General features: G+C 51.2%; 2 protein-coding genes across 9 annotated transcripts; one reads left to right on the forward strand and one right to left on the reverse strand.

Annotated features, from left to right (window-relative positions):
* Positions 1-1,178: 1,178 nt before the first annotated feature.
* Positions 1,179-6,477, reverse strand: REPIN1 (replication initiator 1). Of its 7 annotated transcripts, none has more exons than XM_012662126.1 (3): positions 6,320-6,477; positions 5,384-5,581; positions 1,179-3,969 (listed from the first exon to the last, which is right to left on the reverse strand). In XM_012662126.1, exons 2-3 carry the CDS (start codon positions 5,538-5,540, stop codon positions 2,264-2,266), a joined length of 1,863 nt encoding a protein of 620 aa, XP_012517580.1. In that variant the 5' UTR covers positions 5,541-5,581; positions 6,320-6,477; the 3' UTR covers positions 1,179-2,263. The 7 variants fall into 7 exon arrangements, with proteins under 7 accessions (XP_012517580.1, XP_012517579.1, XP_012517578.1 ...); XM_012662125.1 differs by having other exon boundaries at positions 1,179-3,972; XM_012662124.1 differs by having other exon boundaries at positions 5,384-5,510; positions 6,320-6,450.
* Positions 6,478-20,510: 14,033 nt separating this feature from the next.
* On the forward strand, positions 20,511-23,666 carry RARRES2 (retinoic acid receptor responder (tazarotene induced) 2). 2 transcript variants are annotated; one of them, XM_012662130.1, is made up of 6 exons: positions 20,511-20,597; positions 21,478-21,675; positions 21,885-21,989; positions 22,925-23,020; positions 23,285-23,412; positions 23,591-23,666. In XM_012662130.1, exons 2-5 carry the CDS (start codon positions 21,502-21,504, stop codon positions 23,399-23,401), a joined length of 492 nt encoding a protein of 163 aa, XP_012517584.1. In that variant the 5' UTR covers positions 20,511-20,597; positions 21,478-21,501; the 3' UTR covers positions 23,402-23,412; positions 23,591-23,666. The 2 variants fall into 2 exon arrangements, with proteins under 2 accessions (XP_012517584.1, XP_012517585.1); XM_012662131.1 differs by having other exon boundaries at positions 20,516-20,597; positions 22,925-23,011.
* Positions 23,667-23,859: the final 193 nt, after the last annotated feature.

Raw genomic sequence — 23,859 nt, forward strand, 5'->3', positions numbered from 1 at the left:
ATAACCCCATAAACCAATATGAAGCTTTGAAGCTGTTGTCATCCATCCTACACACTGCAAGCCCAACCACCTCTCCCTACTCATACTCGTGTACCTATGTACATCCCACCCAGCCCCACGCCTCATGGGGTACGGATTGAGTCTTGTCTTTGTAACCCCTCAGTTTCCATCATAACATCAAGCACACAGTAGGCATTTAATACTTACATTAACCACAAACAGCAGCACACTCCATTCATCCAGTAAGACAGGCCTTAGGGGATGGACAGACCTGGACTTGAATCTGCCTCTGGTGATGACCAGTCTTATGATCATGGGCAAATGCTTTCATCTATAAAAGGGGAATAAGAGCACCTGCCACACAAGGGTGCATGAGATGACTTAGGGAAACTTCTTTGCAAGGTGCCACTCATGTAAACAAATGGTGGTCATTCTCATGCAGCAGACTCCATGCTAGATGCTGGGGATCTGCGCAGAAATTACTAAGACAACGTGCAAAGAGTCTGCTGATGCCTGACAAAAACAGGCACTCAAATTTGTATGAAATGACCGGTGCAGGGACATGTGCACTGACTGCTGGCAGAGATCTGGGGGCCTGCAGCAGGCCAGCCAGGGAGGTGCTGAAGAACAAAACCAAATCAGTCCTTTCCTTCCTGGTAATGGCACTAAAAAGTCTGACCTGACTCCAAGAAGGCTAAACCCCTGACCCTGGTGTGTGGGATGAGGGAGATGAGAGCTGTCCTTGCTGCTCCCAGCTGCCTCCCCTCCCAGAGACTCCTTTGTGCTGTCAGGCCTCCATGGGGGCTGCCAGAGGGAGGGTCCAGGTCTAGCCAAAGTCTGTAGCATCCACCACCCCTCAAAAGGAGCCTCTCAGTGCTTGCTGGGGTTACAAGGCCAAGGTGATGAGAAAGACAATGGCAGCCCTGGATCCACCATGGCCAGGAACTGAGATCTCCAGTCCCCCCCACCACAGTTCTCTGGAGCCTTCGCCTACCACACAGAGCATCAGCCCGGCTGCTGGGGTGTGCTCGGGGAAGAACTGGAGGCCGGGCGTGGAGCAGCTCAGCAAGTCAGGCACTGGGCCGGTTGTCAAAGCCCCACCCACGCCCCTATTCCTTCTTTGGAAAACCCCACAGCCCCCACCCCCGCCCCCCAGAAGAAAGGAACACTCCCCAGACACCAGCTCTAAAACCAAATCTTTATTTTCTAGTTTGAAAAGGAGGGTAAATGGTTGTTCTGTTTAGTTCCACAGAACAGCACAAGGCCCAATAGATAGAAATTATAGGAAAGCAGAATTGATTTATTATAAGGAAGAATTTCTAACAATTAGAATCATCCTACGATAGGACCAGGGCCTCAGGAGGTGGGGAACTCCCTGTCACCTAAGTGCTCAAGCAGAGGCTGGACATCCATATGCTAGAAATGTTGGAAAGGAAACTCACCCAGCACCTTCCCTTCAGCTGACCCTCCGTCACCAATGGGGCCGTCCTTTCCACAACATGTTGAGCTTTGGAAGGAGTGAAGGAGGGCTGGGGTGTTCGAACGAAAGCCTGGACACAGAGCTGCTGACAGCCAGGGGAAGCTCTAAGCACTTGGCAGGGGGCAGGGGTAGATAAAGCAAGACAGACCAAGGAGGAAATGCCGTGGGGGTTTGATCTCTGGGGAGGAAGAGGACGGCATCACCAACAGTAGATGGGTCTCCAGGTCTGTCTGGGTGGCTGTGCAGGGGCAGGAAGGAGGGGCGGGGGCAGGAGGTAAGAGCAGCTCAGCTTCATCTCTTGATGCTGGAAAAGGCCTAAGTGCTGTCTAACAAGGCCAGCAGGTTCTCCAAGATGTATCCAGCTGTTCCACTTTTCCTCCCCAGGCATTTATTTACTAAGGACTGTACCACACCTACTTCCAAAAATTATCTGAAGTAACTCATAGTAAAAGACAGGGACATTAAGGCGTTAACACCAGAGGATGGGGGCCTTCCCTCCCACTGGTGGCTCCTCTAGCCAGAGGGCTCTAAGGGGTAGATGGAGTTGCTATTGCTACTTTTCCAGGGCACGGGACAGTCAGGAACCCTGGCAAACACCAACTGCAGGTGGGCGTCCTTGAGCTCTGAAGTGGGTTCCCTGGCCACCCGGGGTTGACATTCCTGGCCCACAGGATCCAGCTCACTTCTGGCCTCTTCTGTCCCCTCTGGATTCCAGTCTCCCCTACCCCAGCAACAGGCAGGCATCCCCACCCAGCCCACAGCGAGGCCCCAGCCCCGCCCGCCTCACACATCGTGCTTCTTCTGGTGGGCCAGGAGCCTCTCCTCGTCATCAAAGGTCTGGCCACAGATGGCACAGCAGAAAGCGCCGTCCCGGATGTGGCTTTTGCGGTGGGTGATGAGGTTGGACTTCTGGCTGAAGCTGCGGTCGCAGTCGGGGCAGGCGTAGGGCCGCTCGCCCGTGTGGATGCGCCGGTGGGACACCAGGTTAGACTTCTGGCTGAAGGCTTTGCCGCAGTCGGGGCAGACGTAGGGCTTCTCGCCGGTGTGGATGCGCCGGTGGGCGGCCAGGTAGGGCTTGTGGCGGAAAGCCTTGCCGCAGTCGGGGCAGACGAAGGGGCGCTCGGGCGCGTGGTCGCGCCGGTGTGCCGCCAGGTGGCTGCCCTGGGAGAAGCGGCGCCCGCACTCCTCGCAGGCGAAGGGGCGCTCGCCAGAGTGCACCCGCGAGTGCGCCACCAGGTGGGTCTTCTTGCCGAAGTTCTTCCCGCACTCGGCGCACGTGAAGGGCCGCTCGCCCGTGTGCTGCCGCTGGTGGGCCCGCAGGAAGCGCTCGAGCCGGAAGCTCCTCCCGCAGTCGTCGCAGCTATAGAGGGCCGCCGGGGCTTCGGTCTGGTCCTGCGGGGGCTCTCGGGGGGCCTCCGGCGCGGGCTCCCGGGCAGGTCTCATTGGGGCCTCTGGAGTGGGCTCCGCCGCGGGCCCGGCTGGAAGCTGGGGGCTGCCCGGGCCGGGGGCGGCCTGGGCGGAGCCCTCGGATCGCTTGTGGATCTTGCTGTGTGACAGCAGGTTGGGTTTGTGCCGGAAGCGGCGGCCGCACTCCGTGCACGGGTAGGGCTTCTCGCCGGTGTGGATGCGCCGGTGCGAGGTCAGGTAGGGCTTGTTGGTGAAGCGCTTCCCGCATTCTGGGCACTGGTGCGGCCGCTCGCCCGTGTGCACGCGGCGGTGGGCGATCAAGTTGGGCTTGTGCCGGAAGCGCTTGCCACAGCAGGCACACTGGAAAGGGCGGTCAACCGCGTCTCCGCCGGGCCGGGGAGCGGTCACTGCGGGGCGGCCCCTGGGCCGGGGCCCCAGAGCTTTGGCTGCTGCCTCCTCCAGGGCCTCGGCTACGTGCACCCGCTTGTGAGCAACTAGCTGGTCCCACTGGGCAAAGCTCCGGCCACAGTTGCCACATATGAAGGGCCGGGCCTCAGGGACAGGGGGGTGGCACCGCCGCAGATGAGCCTGAAGCTGCTTGCGTCTCCAAAAGCGTCTCTCACATTTGGGACAAGCGATGGGCCTCTTTGCAGCCGAGTGGGCCCGCAGATGCAGAACGAGGGCCACCCAGCCTCGGAAGCTCTGCCCACAGAGGTGGCAGGCGAAGCCCAGGTCTGGCGTGGCAGCAGCATGGACCTGGCGATGCAGCGCTAAGAAGGGGGCATGGCGGAAGCGACGGCCACACTCAGGGCAGGGCAGGGGCAGCCGGGCCAGGCACCGGCGGGTATGAAGCCACAGGGCTACCCAGCCTGGGAAGTGCCTTCGACAGTGTGCACAGCGATGGGCCCTGCCAGGGGCCTGGCTGCCCGGCTGGGACACTGAAGTGCCTTGTTGCCTCAGCCTACGGGGCTCCTTCTCCAGGGTCTGGGGTGACTCCTGGGAGGGCCCAGAAAGGAGTCGGGGCTGGGCTGGGCCCATGGCCAGGGGGCCTCTGCAGCGGCGTTCCAGCATCGAGTCTTCCTCTGCTGAGGGTGGAAAAGCAGAGTCACTCTAGAGACCAACTCATCCTGCCCAGCTCCTCCCTTCCTGACCTCAGCCCCCCAGAGGAGCTTGCCATCTACAAGCTCCTAGAGCCCTTGACGTAAATGGAAATCAACTACTCTTTTATTTCCTTGGATGTTATATTTCAGTTTGGGTTTCTAGATATTTGTCTTACATCTTTATTATCCTGGAAACTTCCAAAAGGGAGGGACTCTGTCTGACACTTCCTGGAATCCGTCACGGCAGCTACCCCAGTGTCAGGCAGGTGGTAAACACTCCAGCGTTGGATGCACAAACATTCCTGCCCACAGGACTCACTAGACAACATGGTCACATCTCCCTGCAGGGCCTTATGCTTTTTCAAAGCACTTCCCTGTTGCCCTCCCCTTGTGTCTGCTATTTCGCATTGCCACATCTGAGCCTCACAGCAACTCTGTGAGGCTGGACGAGCAGACATTGAGCTCCCTGTTTGACAGATGAAGCAATTGTGAGGCATCAACAGGTGATGGAACTTGCCTGAGGTGACACAGTAAACCAAGGGCAGAACCAAGGCTAGGAGACAGGTCTTCTAAACTCCCAGGCCAGTGTTATTTCCTCTAAAACACCTGGGTTTGCAAAGATCTTACAGAAGGAAATTTCTGTAGCCTTTCATTCTTATCACACCACAGGGGAGGCACTTTCGGCCTCGTTAACCTCAGTCTCCCACCACTGTAAAAGCCTGGAGAACAAGTGAGAACAGCCTTTCTCAGGGAACAGCAGGGGAGCCCTGGGTGCTACTCCCAGCACAGTCTAATGCCAGGCCATCGCCTGTCCAGACTGTGCCCACACTCTGCCCGCCTGCCCTCTTCCACCCCCACACACACACGATTAGGACATCGCAGGAAGGAAAACTCTCCCTGAATCCAAGGAACACCCACAGCCTGCTGCCCTCAGGGCCTGATCCCTGGCTCTGCCTCCCTTGGGGTGCTGTGGATTATTGGGGCAAGAGAAGGGAGGAGAGAAGAGATTGTAATCTCTGTCCCCTGCCTGGTCCTGCCCCAGTCTTGCCAGCAGCTGCCTCATGTTCAGCTCTTCCACAACTTGGGGGAGCCCAGATTCCTGCAGGAGACCCTCCTACATGGAAAGGGGACTGGGGTGGTTGTTAGATTCCTCAAGGGCCTTCAGTGCCTGCTCACAAGCTCCACACACAATCCTCCTAAATTCCCTAGAGCCTCTCTCCTCCTGGGGCACACAGCCATGACTCATTACCAATGCTACACTGAGCACAGGGAAGACCCCCAGGATATGAGAAAGGGATCCTTCCCCTGCAGGCTCCTTTCCTTCCACCAGGATGGGGGGGCCTGTGTCGCTGGGGTTGTGGAGTGGTTTGGGAACACAGCAGAGCCCAGACTCTACCCTTGAGACTGCAGAGCTGGGAATGAGGCTTTTTCCAGCTCCTCCTGGGGATGTTCCTGGGGATACTTCTGCGGCTGCAGCGCCTGCTTCGGCCCACACTCCGGTAGCCCCCAGGTGTCAGAGAAAACTGCAGCAATAAAGACACCCCTACCCCCATGGCAGAGCTCAGACCTCTGACTGCAGAGAGGCCAGCCTTACCTGTGGGGAGGGGAGAGAAAACATGTGTGAGGCTCTGAGCTCCTCTAGGGCACTCATCTTTGTGTCCTCACCAGCCACATCCCCTCCCCCCACAGAGCCACAGCTCTAGCCGTAAGCCCCACACCCTGCCTGGCAGAGTGACCTTAATGGATATTGGATTAATAAATGAATGTGCCCGTTCACCAAGGAAGTACACTGCTGCCTTTGGGGTCACTTCCTCCCCTGGTAAGGTCACAGAACGAATTCTCCATTCTGTGGACAAGGTCTGGGTTTTTCCTGATGGCCAAGGGCCGGCCTATGGCAGTAACTCTGGAATCCCTGCTGGCTCCCTTCCCCCACCCTCCTCCCAACAGGAATTCCAGGCCTATTTCCCATGGGGCTGCGCAGGGCCAGCTACTGTGACCACGACTTGGATCAGAACCCCCTTCTGCATCTCAGATGGCCAAGAGTGGCTGAAACCGCACAGCCCCCTTTTGTATTAGTGCACGTCCTCCGTCCACGTTCACGGACACACGGGTCCTGCTCCTACGAGTGAGCCATTTCGGGTCCCACGCACGGCGCAGCTCGCTGAGCCTGTGCGCAGGTGCGCTCGCCGCCCCCCCAACCCGCCGCGGATCCAGCAGTGTCCCCCCAGCGCGCACACACACACACGGTCGCGCACACTCACGGTCACGCGCCCCGCAGGTGGAGCTGCCCCCTGCGGGCCCGCGCGCCCCCCGCGCCCCTGCCGGGCCGTACCTCTCCGGCGGCCTGTGCAGAGGCGCAGCGCCCGTCCATGGAGCCCGAAGGCCGGCCTCCGAGGCCCGCTCCCCGCCCCGCCGCGGCGACAGCGGCAGGTTCGAGTTCACAACTGCCAGGCCCGTCCCCAACCTCCCCCCCGCCGAGTTCCCAGCGCCACGTGACTACAGGAGCTGCCGAGGGTCAGTCGCCGGCTTGGGCGGCCGCGGCCTGAGGGCGGGGCGGGGCCGGACGCGGGGCACTCGCGGGGCCGGACTAGCGGGCCGAGTCAGCCCCGCAGCTGCCCCGCCCGAGTTGCCGGCCTCCGGGGGCCGACATCGTTGCCATGGCGACCACCAGCCCCGGTTTTCCGGGACGGGCCCGAGCTCAAGTTTCCCGACCCTTTGTCCCTGCAGAGGACGCGCGTCCCGGGCGACCGCGTGGTCGGCCTGTGGTCACTCGGTCTGGTCCGTCGTCACTGGCTTATGAAAGGCTCCGGTCCCGTCCGGAGACTTCAAAGGGGGCGCCGGCCGCCCCCGGGGCGTCGTGCCAGGGCCTTCCCCGGCCGTGCTCCCCGCGTAGCGGGCGCGCAGTGCGGACGCTCCCTAGCGCGCGGGCCGCAGACGGCAGCGGCGCCCTGGAAGTCCGCAGCTTCCGATTTCTTCCAAAGTGGGGAATGAAAAGGCCCGATCATGTGAACTTTGAAAAGTTCCTATTCCTCTGTTCCAGAAATTGAGAAAGAGCAGGCGTTGCCGGGCTTCCTGCGGCAGCCGGGAGGGCGCGGGGCTACGGCCCGGGTGGCCGTTGGCGCACGTGGGGCATTTCGCTTGGAAGCGCAGCAGCCAGTGTGGCGTCTGCGGTGGCAGGTGCGAGCCTGTGCCCATGACTCACCCACTAGCAGGTGGCCTTGGCTTTCCAAACGAAACACTTCCCTAGGGTTTCCAGGCTAGTACAATTTCATGTACTCATGCCTTTCAACAAAAGCAATTTTTGAATCGTACCATTAGTTTAAAACATTTTGAGAGGGAGCAGGGACCCTTCTTAAGGGCTTGCTGGGCTCTCCCCATCCCCAAGCATGGAAATAAAAATTTGAGTTCTTTCAAGGGAGATTCCAGGCACCTAGCTAGCCCTGCAACCAGCAATTAGGGAAGTGAACGAATAACCCGCTAAGCAAGGAGATAATAGTAATTTAACAATAGTCACTGAAGTAAGTCAGAGTCACAAAATAATTGGTTCCCTATAGAAGCTAAAGATGACATCTTGATATATGTCCCTGAGTTGTTTTTCAGAAATCAGGACCCCCACCAGATGGGAAATGCCAACTGCTATCATGTAGACCTCAGACAGACTTGGAACCAGAAAATGAATAAGGAAGTTCCAGAAAGTCCCCAGCCCTTAACTCGCTTTTGAGGGCCCCCACTCCTGCTTTTAAAACCCTTGCCTGTAAGCCAACAGGGAGTTCGGGTCTTAAGCATCAGCTGCCTGTTCTCCTTATTAGGCGCCCTACGATAAACAAAATACTTTCTCTCCCTGCAAATCCTGCAGTCAGAGTTTGGCTTTGCTGCACAGCGAGGACCTAAGTTAGGTTTGGTAGCACTTTTAAGTTTGTTGTATAAATAGGAAATAGGGGAACATAAAAATCTCTCATGTTTTACCTCCTAGAGTCAATTACGTTTAATATTTTGGTATGTATCCTCTGGTTCTTTTTCCCAATGTATATTCATTCCGTGTTTGGCATAATGCTTTGCAAAGATGTATTCTGCCTTCTTCACTTAACACAATATTGTGAATTTTCTCTCATTTTATTAGGTATTCCTTTATAACATGATTCTTCATGGCTGCATAAATGTACAAGTAGATTGTTTATAGATTTTCCATATATTTAGAAATTGATCTTTTATTGCACATACCTGATTTAAAAATTCTAGAGGTTGGGAACTGATGGGTCAAAGGCAAAGTGTATTTGTAAAATGTCTTCTAAATTATCTTCCAGAAAGATTTATTAGTTTTTCCTGAGAAGTGCCCAGTTTTCCATATCCTTGACAACACAGGTCTTTTTTTTCAAATTTAATTTAAAATGGTAATTTCTCATTGTTTTGGTTTGTATTTCTTAGATTACTAAAGCTGGACTGTTTACTCACATGGTTCTTTATTGCCAGTTTGTATTTTCCTTTTTGTGAATTCATGTCCCTTTGCCCACTTTCCTATTTGCCCATTTTAAAAGTTGAGAAGTTGGTTTTATTGTTGGGAGCACTCATAAAGTGAAGGTATTAACTACTTGCCATGTGTGTTGCAAACATTTTCCTCCATTTGTATTTTAACTTTTTAATTTTTGATGCAAGAAAGGTTTTTTATGTGCCAAAGCCTATCAGTCTTCCTTTATGGTTTCTGCCTTTAGAGTTATGTTTAGAGAGGCCACCCCCACCCCCTAATAACATTTAATGTTTGTAGTTTTATCACAGAACATAACTTTTAATACCTAGTGTTATAGTTTAAGTACTTTCCCTACACACAGATTCCATTTTTTTGTTGTTGTTCTTCAAAACTTCCTGGCCATTCTTCCAAATGAACTTTAGAATTTCTTTCAGTATTTAAAAAACCCTATTGGCACTTAGAGAGATTTAAGATTCCTGCTTCTCCATTTATTCAGGTCTTATTTTACCTATCAAAGTCAAGCTGTCTATTTGTACATTAAATATTTAACTTTTATATTCTTCATGAAATCCACGAAAATGAAAAATATCTTTGTCAGATCATTTAGTTCGCCTAGCTCTCTGGGAGGCCGAGGCGGGCGGATTGTTTGAGCTCAGGAGTTCGAAACCAGCCTGAGCAAGAGCGAGACCCCGTCTCTACTAAAAATAGAAAGAAATTAATTGGACAACTAAAAATATGTAGAAAAAACTAGCCGGGCATGGTGGCGCATGCCTGTAGTCCCAGCTACTCGGGAGGCTGAGGCAGGAGGATCACTTGAGCCCAGGAGTTTGAGGTTGCTGTGAGCTAAGATGACGCCATGGCACTCTAGCCCAGGCAACACAGTGAGACTCTGTCTCAAAAAAAAAAAAAAAGATCATATAGTTCGGGGGTTCAGAAAATGTGGTCATAGCATATTGTGGAATATATGTCAAGTTTGGTGGTTATAGAAGAATGAATTTTTCTACCGACAGTGCAATAAGAAGATACTCCAGTTTTTACCTAAATACTTAGTAATAACAGATAACATTTAGGGAGTATTTATTTTGTCTCAGGCATCGTGGTAAACTCTTCACATACATACCTCATTTAATCCTGTCAACAACCCTATGAAACAAACTCTTCTGATCCTCAGTGTACAAATGAAACCAACTGAGACTCTGAGATGTTCAGAAACTTACCCAAGGCCACACAGCTGGATAGAGGCGGATTTGAACCCAAGCAGTGCCTCGGTCTCAACCACTGAAAAGCATGTGTGAAGAAAGCACCAAGTGCTGGGCCTGGCACGGAGTAAGTGGGCTGACGAGCGAGTGCAGCCATCAAAAGCTTCTCAATTACTACAATTTTGTTTGATTCCCACAATCTTGCGAGACCCCTCAAAGGAGAATTCCTTCATAGACTCACAGAGTGTCTTCATCTTGTCTGTAATCAGTCTCTCTTAGCAGAAAGCGTCTTCACTTAAACGAGACCCCAAACTACTCCCTCATTCCCCAGCCCCCACTAGAAGAAATGCCTCCTCTGCAGTCAGGAGTTAGCCACCTGCTGTAACTTCCTCTTTTGGTGTAGCCAAAGGAAACTAAGTATGACTGTGCCCTAGCTCTGCAGGAAGAACATGAGTGGCAAAGGAGTGGTGGAGTGATTCCTGAGCCTTTGTGCCAGCTGGAAATTTAAAGCCTTGGTATTCGGGACTTCGACCTTCAAAATGCTTTAGAGATCAACAAGCCAAATGGCCAAATGGCCTAGCCCAGTGGAGATTGTCTCAGCTTTTGACATGCTAGTTGGAGAAAGATAGGGCTGCACAGGGTGTGGGCCCCCCCAGGAGGGTGCATCTTCCCCTCCAGCAGTGCCTGGTTCCCACGGCTGGATTACATGGCAAAGTAGGTGAGCATTTCAGGGGATGAGGGGAACGACGTCTCCAGAAATCCTCTATGAAGACACCCAAGTGTTTAGAAACAGCCCAATATCTGAAAGAGGGAAAACTGCACCCACCTCTTGCAGATATATGGTCCCACTCCTCCTCACAAGACTCACATCAGCAAATATTCAATCAGTGCCCACCATCTGCCACTGTGCCAGCTGCCAAGCCCCCGTGTGAGCCAGGCAGAAATGGTCCATGCTGCGTTTCCACATGAGAAAGGATGTTGAGAGGACCTTTACCTCTCATCTCTTGGTTTGGTACTTAATACAAAATAAAACCAAATGCTCACTTACAATTTCTGAATGGATGACTAGTGAAAAGCTGGACGAGACTAGGGATCTAATGGGAAGAGAGAAGAATGGAACTTACTTTAACTCTTACTGTTTGCTCCGGCTTCAGACAGCATCCCTAAGGCAGATTTGCAAGACCCTCCTGTAGCTACTTGTCAGGTGGTTTGTGGATGAGCCAGAGAGCACCCCCGCACTGACCTTGATGAAGGACGGATCCGCTGGGTGTGCCTTGCAATGGCAGTAATCACAGGGACACGCTGCGCCCTCTCCAGCCTTTGCGCCTTTCCAGCTGGAGGGCACTGAGAGAGAGCAGCAGGGGAGGCCAGAGGACGCTGCCCCAAATAGGAAGGACTGTTGAGCCGAAGGCAATGAAGAAGTAAATGCAAGAAAGCTCTCTGCCCTTTATCTACCTAAAAGTAGGGCATAGCGTTACAAAGATAAAAGGTACCCCACTTCCCCTCTCTACCAGGGGGAGCAAAGGTTAACCACTGAAGACAACTTCAGACCCTTGTGGGCCTGGAGATGGTACCGCAGGAATCCACATGAACAAGATTTCCTAACTCTCCTTCAGCTGCCAGTTATCTGCCTATCCATAAGGTCCCACCCCTAGAGACTCCTTTTCCTTTGTCTTGTCACTTCTCTAAAAATATACTACTCTTTGTTGAATCTGCTATATAAACTGGAATTAAAGCCACCTCTTTAAGAACTACTCTTTCCCTGGGTGTCTCTCTTGTATATGTGAAATACACGTGTTAATAAACTTCTGTTGGTTTTTCTCTTGTTCATCTGTCTTTTGAAACAGGGGTCCGTTCCAACTGCAAACCTACAGGGTAGAGGAAAAACTCCTACAGCAGCCTAGGCACACAGTGAGGAAGGCCCCCTAACTTTCCAAGATTTAGCATCTAGGTCACGTGGAAATTCTTCAGGAAAAGATCAAAGTGCTCCTACTTCTGCAGTTCTAAAAATATCTTTAAGTGCATGAAAACATGGATAATGCATGGCAAGGACAAATGCTGTAAGAGAAACCCTAGGCTGAGATCAAATGTCAATCCTCAAAACCCCAAGGCTCAGGACAATTTTCTGTTGCATATCTAGTTCCCGGAGTCTGCTAAAAGAGAAAGAATACAATTGGTAAAAAGGATACGAGGCAGATGTCTCAGATTTCCTGCAGAGGAAACTGGTACGTGTGGATGCCCACAGCGGTGAGGCCGCTTCCCACGCGCGCCAGGCCTGCTGCCACCTGACCACCACAGTCTGTCTCACCTGGGCCCAGATAAAGGCAATTGCCAAACACAGGTGGCAACCCCAATTTCCGAGTGAATTTAGGATGGTGTATGTGTGACAAATGGCACTGTCCAGTCCTCTTACTGAGGACTAGTCATTTATCTTTATATGTGCAATGGGGTGCGTATTACGCTTGGCTATATAAAAGGATAAAGTTTCTTTTTGTCTCTGCACTCTCTTAGCAGATTTCCTGTGATGTGCATCTCATTCTGGTTTAATGCGTGTTCAATAATAAAACTGTTTTCTTTCTCTTCTACCTCTGTGGAGAGGTTTTCTGGGTTAGCAGGAGATTTTGGTTTTAATTACATTTCCCCAACATAATCTCCCCAACTCAAAATTCTTAGCTCAATCACATCTACAAAGCGCCTTTTTCCACGTAAGGTAACAATCACAGGTTCAAGGGATTAGGACTTGGCTATGTTTGGGGGCTTTTGTTCGGCCTACCACACTGTTCCTACCCCATCGCCTGCTCGCCCTTACTCAGCTTTATTAATCTTCAATGCACTTATCACCCCCCCTGAAATTAGTGGTATAGTTACTCATTTAGATGGTTTTTGTCTCGTTCCCGCACCGCGATAGAAGCCACGCAAAGGCAAGGACTTGGCCTGCCTTTTTCACCCGAGCATAGCCGGCCCCGGGAAAGGTGTCCGGCCCACAGAGTACTCAATAACTGCTGTGGACCGAGCGAATGAGTAAACGGAAGCTCCATCCCACCGTTAAGCTCATTTGATGGGCCCACACTAAATTGCCTTTGCAGCACTGTGGGAGCCAATTTTTAGCAGAAACTTCAAGCTGTCTCCCCTTGGCTACTGCTTGTTAAGCAGGTGATGAGAGTCTGGTAGAACTTGCAGTGAGAGGAAATACCTTTTCTTAGAGAAAGATGTAAGTTTTAGTATTTGAGTATAGCCAACAACAGGAACTTGGAGACAGGTCTATAACTCGCTTCCTTCCAGGACTCTGATTGTAGGTAGCAGGGCCTTAAACATACTCTTTTATCTGGAACATTATTCCCGTGAGGATAACTGGAATGCAAGAACCTTTAGGGAACCTCTACCTGTGAGGGGGACCTCACCTGGCCAGAGTAACCAGCTGCTGGAAGGAGGGTGTTCTGCCCCCTGGTGACCACATTTACCACCACGCCGCTTGGTGATTTGGTCTTAGGACCATACATTACTAGGAAAAATCTGTGACAAATCCTCTTGGTGCCTCAGTCAAAAGAGAACGGGCTTCCCTGTAATTAGAAATCGACTTTGTTACTCTTGCAAGGTCGAATCTCATCTATTATTACAATACCATATCTCTTTCTACACCAAACTGGGATCTGGATCTATCTTCAGCTTCATTCAGAAGATGCATTTGGAGCCAGCTCTTTCTTGGTTTACTACCTACTAAAAACCAAGCTTAATTTGGAAACACACAGATATTCTAAACAGAATCTCTGGGAAGTCTTTGCGATGCAGCCGAAGCAGGTGAACTGTCAGGTGTTTTGTGTCCTGCGGGCGGCCTGTGCTGCTGTGTGTGAGCATCTGCACGCATTCACCACATAACCAGAACTCCGCCTCGAACCGCAGCTCCTTCCTGGCCAGACGCCTTTCACATGAAACCGCCTGGGTCACTTGGAGGAATCGGAGTGTAAACCTGGCTTCCACTTGTACTCTCTGATCGGCTTCCAAGACCAAATCTGGGTCACAGTTAAACTTGGTGCCTTCAGACCTGCCCAGGGAAATCTCACATGTCCTCAAAGCTAGTTTTCCTTCATAAATATCCTCAAAGAAATCTTATTTTTTGGATGTTATTAGAAATTACAACAATATGACATGTTTCCTACATAGTAACATTCTAATAAATTACTATATTCAACAACTAATATCCTAAAAAATTAAATTTTAATATACTAAATTTTAGTATATTATTAAATATACTATGCAATATATTGTATATATTAGAACATACTAACATATTATATATTAATATATTATATAGTGTATTTAATAATATACTAAAAATTAATTTTAAAAGAGCACTTGAAAAGCACTTAATTTCACAGCATCTAACCCACCCCAGTGCCTTCCACTGGCTGCAACGCCACTCATTATCTGGGCCCTGTGCTGGTTTAGAGTTCTAACAAACGTGTGTATGGTATATAAAACCAATACAACAAACTGGCATGATTTTTCATCAGAATGGAGTTAGGAGAAATTCTTAGGGTTAAGCCACAAATCAAGTGATGATGTTAAGTATATAAGAAAAATCATCCCACAGCCCTGCTATTTGAAAATCTGTACAACTAGCTAAATTTAAAGAGCAATGAACACAGTTTGTGCTCAGCGTCTCCATCTAGTGGTAGATCCTTGGATGAAATGGGCTCCTCATGGGATCTGTTTGACTCTGCATTCTGACCACTTTGATTCAGAAAAATATTTTTTACTCATGAAACTGACATTATATAATTATATTTATTATAAAGGTGCAATATTAGTATGTTGCTTTTCCTTGAAAGAGCAATTATGTGTAAGTTTTAAAATGTTACTGTTCATGTTGTGTTACGCTAACGTCATGGTACATCCAGGTATTCAAACCTAAATTTAATTTCCTGCCACATTCAAACATTAAAAATGGCAGCCTGATTGCTTGTCTTTTTTGGATAAATGACAGGATCCAGATGATTATTCTCAACAAAGTAATTTCTATTTTTTTCAGTTCAGTGTTAGCCATCCTGGTCTTGTTCCTCTGCTCACAAAACACCTCTGATTGCTGTGGGTCACACAAACATTTGACTTTGCAAATGATCAGGTTGAATTCATGGCACCCAGTCTCAGGAAAGGATTTTCTGCATGTGTGTGTGTGAGAGAGAGAGAGAGAGAGAGTTTGGTTGGGCTGCCATAACAAAGTACATTGGAAATTTATTTTCTCACAGCTCTGAAGGTAGAAGCCCATGATCAGGGTGTCTGTCAGCAGGGTTGGTTCCCTCTGAGTCCTCTCTCCTTGGCTGCAGATGGTTGTCCTCTCCCTGTGTCTTCCCTCTGTGTGTGTCCATGTCCTAATCTCCTCTTCTTATAAGGACACCAGTCATATTAGATTAGGCCCACCCCAATGATCCGATTTAACCTTAGTTACCTCTTTAAAGCCCCTATCTCCAAATACAGTCGCATTCTGAGGTCCTGTGGATTACAGCCTGTCTCGATCTATTTGTGTTGCTTTAACAAAATATCTAAGACTAGGTAATTTATAAAGAACAGGAACTTATTTTCTCACAGTTCTGGAGGCTGGGAAGTCCAAGATCAAGGCACTGGCATCTGGTGAGGACCTTCTTGCTGTGTCCCCACATGGCAGAAGAGGGCAAACCCACTCCCACAAGCCCTTTATATAGTGGCACTAATCCATTCTGGAGAGCAGAGTACTCATGGCCTAAACACCTCCCATTAGGCCCCACCTCCCAACACAGATGCATTAGGATTAAACTTCCAACATGTGAATTTCGGGGGCCATAGACCATAGCAGGGCTTAAACATATGAGTTTGGGAGGGATAGTTAAGAGCTAAATGTGTCCCCACAATTCATATATATATATTTTTTCAATGTAGTAATTTGTTTTTGTAAGTAACTCATAGACTCTGGTTAAACATAGCAGGTTACACACATATGTTTATCCCCACTCCCTCCCAGAACTCTATTAAAATGACAGTAAAGGAATAAAAACATACACATTGACAAGGAAAAAGCTGGTGGGGCAGGAACAGTGTAAGGGACTGAGCAGAACAGAGTTCCTGCAATGGGGCGGGGCGGGGGTGTCTACAGGAGCAAGAGGTTTCAATCCTCTGACCCCTGCAAAGGCCCCAGACCAGAGCACCAGGTGCAGGAGACACAGAAGTGAAGCTGGGGCCATCGGAGGACACCCTCCTCCACCCCTGCAGGAGACCGGAGTTTACTCTGTAGAGAGGGAACCAGGTGAGGGCAGAGGGCCCGGATGAACATGAGGAGGTAAAGTCAAAGTCTCCTGCCTCCTGCCCCACTTGGCACCCAGGACACAAACAGCCTGGCTGTGGCAGAAGCTCAGGGAACAAATACTTTTTTGGAAAAACTGTACAGGCCCAAAGAAAAGACATAGGACATATAGATAATACTGATATTTGGGATCATTCAAAGAAAATTATCATTACTACTCGATCACCCTATAACACAGCCCACCAGTTGGTTGACGAGGCCCCACCTACCTATCAAGCTTTATTTAATCAGGCATTTGAGGAATGCCTCCAGCGTGACAGACCAAAATCACACCGTGAAACACAGAGCAGAATGGAAGTTTAAAAAAAGAAATCCTATATTTACAGGATGGCTTTTTTTTGTTTTTTTTTTTTGAGACAGGGTCTCACTCTATCTCCAGGGCTAGAGGGCTAGAGTACAGTAGCATCATCATAGCTCACTGCAATCTCAAACTCCTGGGCTCAAGCGATCCTCCTGCCTCAGCCTCCCAAGTAAAGTAGCTGGGACTACAAGCACAAGCCACCACCACACCCAGCTAATTTTTCTATTTTTTGTAGAGATGGGGTCTCACTCTTGCTCAGGCTGGTCTCCTCCTGGCCTTGAGCGATCCTCCCACCTCAACGTCCCAGAGTGTTGGGATTCCAGCCATAAGCCACTGCACCCAGCCTGAATTTTTTTTTTTTTAATCATGGAGAAACACTTGATAGTCATGTAGTCAAATTCACCAATCTTTTCTCTTATGGAGTTTGGGTTTTGTGTTATTTTTCCCCAGTAAGAACTTATTAGGAAAACAAAATCCTCATGTTGTCATCTGGTACATTTAATTCAATTCATCTTGAATTTATTATAGGGTAAAAAGTGAGGCTGGAACCAGTATTATTCTTTTTCCCCCCACAAGGCTAGCCATATATCCTGACACCATTTACTGAATGCTTAACAAATATTCAATAATTAAAGACAAAAAATGTCAGTGTGATTTTTCTCACGGATATCACACTGCATATAACTGAGCTAAATTTGAACTGCAAGGAAAGGAAACCTCATTTGTGACCTAGCCAAATATAAAAATTTCAAATTAAATATTTTCATAATAGTGATCGATAATTACTATTTCCCATGGTTTTTTCACATGAATTAATATGCAGAGGTTTTAATTATAGTAGACAACATTATGTAAATTGGCTACAAAAATTATAAGAAAAATTTGAAGAATACTTTATTGATATTGGTAAATTTAGAGTTGCTTTTGAATTCACACAATATTATTTTGAATTTATGTTAATTATAATGAATTGACACAAGAGTTAGCAAATTTACTTAACTTGGACAGGTGTGGTTTTGAAACTGATGTGCTTTTGCTTCAAAGACAAATCGCTTCTTTTTTTTATTTTATTTTATTTTATTTTTTTTGAGACACAGTCTCACTCTGTCGCCCGGGCTCGTGGTGTCAGCCTAGCTCACAGCAACCTCAAACTCTTGGGCTCAAGCGATCCTCCTGCCTCGGCCTCCCAGTAGCTGGGACTACAGGCATGCGCCACCATGCCCGGCTAATTTTTTCTATATATTTTTAGTTGTCCAATTAATTTCTTTCTATTTTTAGTAGAGACGGGGTCTCGCTCTTGCTCAGGCTGGTTTTGAACTCCTGAGCTCAAACAATCTGCCCGCCTCGGCCTCCCAGAGAGCTAGGATTACAGGCGTGAGCCACTGGCCAGGCCGCAACAGACATTTTTAAAACAGACATACAGTAAGTCCTCACTTAACATTGTCGATAAGTTCTCGGGAACTGCAACTTTAAGTGAAATGACATAAGACAAAACCAGTTCTACCACAGGCTAATTGACATAGACAAGAGTTAAGTTCCTACAGCATATTTCTGGTCAAAAACATCACCAAACGTCTAAATAAAGACCCCAAACACTTCTAATATTAAACATTGAAATAACTGAGCTATGTACACATCTAGTAAATGCATGTATACAAAATTAATAAAAACAAGTAAGGTAATTACCCAACTTTTAGTGAGTCAGTGAGTGATGGTGGTGGTAGCAGTGGGGGTTAAATCAAGGAGTAAATGTTTGCAAAGCAAAAACTGTAAGGAGCACCTCCTACCACCACACAGTTCGAACACAACCACAAACATGGGCGCTTGCTGAGCGCTTTCGGACCACATTGTTTACTGTTGTGCATTTGTATGATTGTTATATACTTTACAAATGTCTATTTTACAGTAATTTATATTTATTCATTCATATTTTTTCCAAATTTATAAGAAATAAGGTTGTCCTTTCCAAATTTATGAACCTCATTATTCTTCAGTTGACAACATTGTCAACCCAAAATAAGTGACTGAGGTAAAGAGCTCAATCAATGGAGGTTTATTAAGCCAAAGTTGAGGACGCGCCCCAGAAAAACACAAACCACAGATGGCAAGTCCGTGGCTGTTTTTCTAAAGGGGAATTTGGAAGTTTCATTATTTAAAGGGGAGTAGGGTATACAGAAAGGAACAAAACCGGGCAGGGCATAATGAGACAAAATAGTGACATTCTTGTGAGACCCAGGAAAATGTACAATTTATATAAGATAAAGCAAATGCTAGAAGAGAAAAAGGGAGTGAAGGAGGCATCAATTATATAGACGTCCCTGGGTAGATGGAAGAATGTCTGATGCTGTCTCATCTCTGTTCTGCACCTGGGAGGATAAACTTGCAATTCTTTATTAGTGTGGAATCAAACAGACTTTAGTTTTAGGAGCTTTACTAGCCCGCAGACCTGAAGTTACAGTTTGCATGTCCTTGCTTATGGGAGGCCAGGAAATTTCCTTAACGAATGATCTGTGGGGTTTTGTATAAGGAGTTGGGAGGGGGGTCCTGGGACTTTTATTTTCTTTTACAACAGGCACAGAGAACCACTGAGCAATTACCCCAATCCCCCAATGGGTACAGAAGCCACCTTGAGGTTAAAGAAAGAATGGGGCAAATTACAGTGGCAAAATAGGTTATGGAAGAGGGAGAAGTGGAGGCCTGGCTAGCAAAGGTTGTCTTGTTATGTAAATGAACCTCACAGGTGGCAGCCCTCAGAGAGAATAGAAAGGAAAATGTTTCTTTCTGACCTTTAAAGGTGTCAGACTCCCAGTTCATCTTTCCCAGATCCAGGCTAGAGGGGCCTCATTGGAAGCCTGGCTGATCACAGACGCACATCTCCCCCACAAAAGACAGCGTTTCCGCTATTCTTCTATTTCCAGCCCTCCTGAATAGCCATCCTGAAATGTGTCAAAGAAGTATATTTTGGGGTGAAATATTTTGGTTTCCTTCAGGGCCTCAGGCTGGGAAACATCTGTGTGTGCATCTCGTCTCTCTGCCCCATCTAAAGCTCTCGCGAAACAAAGACCCCCATCTCTTAGCGCTTAATGATAGTTGCGTGACTCGCAGCTGGGGACGAAATGCCAGCGGTGGGATTTCAGGCAGGAGTAACTGGCTAATAGCCGAGGCTCTTTCTGTGCCCCTGGAGCACAGAGTAAAGGAAGCTCTGGCTCTGTATGGAGAGTCCTGGCAGAGGGCGTGTAGGGAGGGGATGAGAACCTTGTGCCTAACACTGGGCACCAGTCACTTTTCATATGTTTCCTCCTTTAATCCTCAAAATGACTCAAGATAGAGTTTACGATACCCATTTTACAAATAAAGAACTGAGGTTCAGAGAGAGATTTGGGGAGTTAAATGAGATCCTCTATTTCAGGTGGTTAGCACAGGCTTAGAACTAGACAAATAGTGGTGTTTACTGACGTGCAAGTCCCAAAGCTTGTTCGCACCCAGGAGTTGAGCCGATATTGGGCCCTGTGTTCCTCCGCTTCCTTACACATTCCACCACGCCAGTGTGCCCTACCAGAGGCTTCCCAACACCCCACATGAGACCCGGAGTCTGTCCCCATCAGGGATGGGCATGAGGAAAAGGGCAGGAAAAGCAGCATGTAGGATCCAGACTGGACGTCTTTGCTGGCGACAAAGGTTGTCAGACACCAGAGTCATGCCTAAAGGAGAAACCTTCCTCTTCAGTGTGGCTTTAGGGTGCGGCAGGCAGGGAGAGGGACCAAGGACTCCTCAAAGTCTCCTTTGGTTTGAGGGTGTCTGTATTTCTGAGAATTTTCTGAAATGAGTGTCTCAGGGACGCTGGGGCATGGTCGCCCGGGAAGGACCTAAGAAAAGGCAGCCCTACCTGGGCAGGAGGGGGCACAGAAGGCCCTTCAGGGAGCACAGCAGTCCCACATCCCGCGGAGAAGGGGCCCCGAGAACCGAAGGCTTCGGGTCCTCAGCCAGCAGGAGGTGGGATCGAGGGCGGCCCAGCCTCAAGTCCAGCTCGGCGGCCCAGGGCAGCCCAGCGAGCCGCCCGCCCCGCGGCGGGGTCAGGGTCACGGGGCGGATGGGGTGGGCGAAGGGGGTGGGCTGGGATGGGAGGGCCGGGAGGCCGGTCCCCGCGCGGCCGGGCGCAGCGGACTGGCTGCAGGGGCCGAGGTGGGGGCGGGAGGAAAGGGGGGCGGCCCGCCGGCGTGGGGGGCGGGGAAGAGCGGGAAGAGGCGGCCGCCCGGGCCAGGATTTCAGCCTCAGGACGGTTAGGGGCGACCCCAAGACGCAGGGAAGGAGGTGAGTTGGGACGAGTGGGCTGGCGGATAGTGGGCGGGCGGAGGGAGCAGTTCCAGGGGCGAAATGTGCGAAGCCCTGGCTTTAAGGCAATTGCCCTGGGGGCCTCAGTTTCCACATCTGTGGCTCTCTGGTCCCAAGACCACCAGTACAGGGAGGGTTCTCCGGGGGGGGGGGGCACCCCCTCAGATGACCCCAATCATGGATTAGGGGACGGATCACAAGGGCTGGAAGAGGGGTAATGGGAAGGCCCCAGGAAAAAGGGCAGGGAGTGAGGATCTTGCCCGAAGCAGGCTAGCTGAGGGTCGGGCGGGGGCGAGACCCCCATTTCTGGAGACGGGAGTAGGGCAGATGGCAGCTCTGGCGCGAGGAGGGTTAAGCGCCCTGCAGTTCCCACCCGCTCAGGGCCCCTCCCGGGTGTTTACGTCCTCCCAAAAATATTCGGCCTGCAGCCGGTCCCTTCTCCGCACCCCGGGCCCTGCCCCTCCCCCGCCGTGCGCGTGGGCCGAGGCGAGCCGTGGTGCGGGGCGCGACCCCGCGGGAGCCGGCAGATTCCGGACTCGCGAGCAGAGGGGCTCGGAGACCCAGCGGGGAGAGAGAATGGGTCCGAGAGGCGCTGAGAGTGGGAGTGGGCAGCCGGGCTCCCCGGGTGCTGGCAGGGAACTTTGCTAAAACTTTGCTGGCCCCAGGAAATAGTGCGGGCAGGGTGGGAGGGAGTGGAAACGACCAGGCGGACACCAAGGGCTATCTGGAGAAAGGGACATTTCCCCGTCCCTCCACCTCTGCCCAGCGTTCTGCCGGGCATGCCCCCCAGGGACAGGCTAGGGGAGGCGCCGGCCCTGGCTGGCACGGAGAGCTGAGGACGCACACACCCCCTTTGCAGGGCCGGGGTGGCAGAACTGAAGCCATGCGGCGGCTGCTGATCCCGCTGGCGCTGTGGCTGGGCGCCGTGGGCGCGGGCGGGGCCGAGCTCACAGGGACGCAGCGGCGGGGCCTGCAGGTGGCCCTGGAGGAGTTCCACAAGCACCCGCCCGTGCAATGGGCCTTCCAGGAGACCGGCGTGGACAGTGCCGTGGACTTGGTTAGCGGCTTGGCCCCGCGGGAAGGGGGAGGGCTGCGCCGTGGGAGACCAGCACATTCCCAGGAAGCGGGTACAGAGGGGTGCTTGGGCCCCACTCCAGCCACCTCCTCGGGGTGCTGTTTCACCGTGGGGGAGGGGCGGGTCGCAGCCAGGAATTGCTTTGCCTGCTCATGTGGCCGCTGGCGGTCTGCCTGTCTGTCTGTCCACAGCCCTTCCCAGCTGGGACATTTGTGAGGCTGGAATTTAGGCTCCAGCAGACAAGCTGCCGGAAGAAGGACTGGAAGAAACCTGAGTGCAAAGTCAAGCCCAGTGGGGTGAGTGTGAGTGAGGCGGCAAGTGTTGGCTGTAGGGGAGCCCCCTAGACCTGGAAGGGCTGAGCCTGAGCCCACAGTTGTGAGGGTGGGCAGTGGGCTGGGGACCTGGTAGGCAGGGCGATGGAGGGCCGGGTTACCCAGGACTTTTCTTCTTCAGGGCAGGGCTCACCTGTCTGAGCTCTCTCAGGCTTTAGGTCATGGTGGAAGAAGCCCAGGGTGTGGGGTTTGTCTCGCGCCCACCCCAGACCCCTGAGTGGGCTGATTCATGGCAGGGCTCCACGCTGGTCAGCCACCCTGGGGCAAACCGCTGCTATGGGGGTGATGCCTGGACTGGGAGTGCAGTGACCCGGGTTCTGGTTCCCACTGTGGCACCATCCTGGGCTTCGTGGGTTCTGTGAAGGCCTGGTCCCCTCCATCTGCTAAAGGAGGGCCCTCGAATACAGCACTGACCTTCAAACCTCTTGTTCTGGACCCTTTCATTCAAACCAAATCCTGCAAGAAAATGTAAATAAATGACAGTGGAGTGGTTCTGGTGTAAGTCAGGCGGGAAGAACCCATTTGGGGAGGATTCTTGCTTTCACATGAGCACATGTATGCACATGCATGCAAACATGCACATACCCACTCCCACACTCCTCACACATCATCACACACATGCTGTTCACATACGTGCCGCCCTCCCCTGCCCAGTCTGGGAAGGATCCCTGCTTACACACACACTGAAGTCTCACAGTTTGAAAACTGCAGGACTGTTTGAGATTTCCAAGTCTTGGGGACTGTGCCTGCCACCACCTGGCATGCTCGACCCCTTGCTGGGGGCTAGAGAGCTGCCTGGGAGCTGGTCCCCATCTCGGGCAGCCCCGGGCTCTCACTCTTGTTGGTGCACATGCCTCACTCGTGCCCTTTCTCCCCGGGCCCCATGCTCCCCTCCCCAGAGGAAGCGGAAATGCCTGGCCTGCATCAAACTGGACTCTGAGGATAAAGTTCTGGGCCGGATGGTCCACTGCCCCATACAAACCCAGGTTCGGCGGGTAAGAAAGGGCAAAGATACAGAGGGGATGGGCAGAGGCTGGAAAGGTGGGTGGAAGATGGGCCTGTGGGAGAGGTCAAGAAGCCTGGGTGGAGGGTGGAGGGGCAGGAAGTGGGGAGAGGAGAGAGGACGGGAGGGTGAGAAGGGGCACTGTGCCTGGTATAGACATTCCCTGGAAGGTGTGGAGGTGGTTGCTGCCCACCCCCTCGCCCCTGGGCACCGTCCGCCCTCCCTACACTGCCTGAACAGCTGCTGGTGCTGGCAGGAGCTGGAGGAGCACCAGGAAGCCCAGTGCATCAGGGTGCAGAGGGCCGGCGAGGACCCCCACAGCTACTACTTCCCTGGACAGTATGCCTTCTCCAAGGCCCTGCCCCACAGCTGAGCCCTGGACAGGTAGGTGGCCGGTGGGTAGGGAGTACAAACCCTGGTCCAGTGGGCTGGTGTTGGGCTGTGGGAGGCAGGGAGCAGAGCTGTGGGAAGAAAGCTGGGACTGGGACCAAAACAGCCTCCTTCACACTCAAATCTGTTGTTCCCTTCCTGGATTTTCATTCCGCTTCCTGGATCGCTGCAGGCAGTAACCATCAGAAGACTCACCCTCCCAGGGAGAGGATCTCATTATATCCCAAGCTAATAAAACTGCTCTCCCAGCTGTGTTCTTCTGGCTTCTTGCACTGCCTGTTTCCTCCTCAGCTCAACCTAGAGGCAGGTGGCCGGCCATCTGCTCGAGGGAAGGCAGGGCGCAGGGCCGCCCTTGGCTGTGGGCAGGGTGAGCAGAGCCTCTTGTGAGAGAGACCAGAGGTGTCCCAGTCATGCAAATGAAAGCAGAGCTGTTTAATAAAG

This window comes from Propithecus coquereli, unplaced genomic scaffold, assembly GCF_000956105.1.
Source record: "Propithecus coquereli isolate 6110/MARCELLA unplaced genomic scaffold, Pcoq_1.0 Scaffold75, whole genome shotgun sequence".
In the NCBI taxonomy this organism is placed as follows: domain Eukaryota; kingdom Metazoa; phylum Chordata; class Mammalia; order Primates; family Indriidae; genus Propithecus; species Propithecus coquereli.

Coding starts and splice junctions, on each gene's coding strand:
- REPIN1 (XM_012662123.1), bottom strand. CDS start 6,358: ATGGACGGGCGCTGCGCCTCTGCACAGGCCGCCGGAGAG. Junction 5,511..6,319: donor CTGCACAGGCCGCCGGAGAG/GTACGGCCCGGC, acceptor TTATTGCTGCAG/TTTTCTCTGACACCTGGGGG. Junction 3,973..5,383: donor CCAGCTCTGCAGTCTCAAGG/GTAGAGTCTGGG, acceptor TTCCACCCTCAG/CAGAGGAAGACTCGATGCTG.
- RARRES2 (XM_012662130.1), top strand. CDS start 21,502: ATGCGGCGGCTGCTGATCCCGCTGGCGCTGTGGCTGGGCGCCGTGGGC. Junction 21,990..22,924: donor GCAAAGTCAAGCCCAGTGGG/GTGAGTGTGAGT, acceptor TCCCCTCCCCAG/AGGAAGCGGAAATGCCTGGC. Junction 23,021..23,284: donor TACAAACCCAGGTTCGGCGG/GTAAGAAAGGGC, acceptor TGGTGCTGGCAG/GAGCTGGAGGAGCACCAGGA.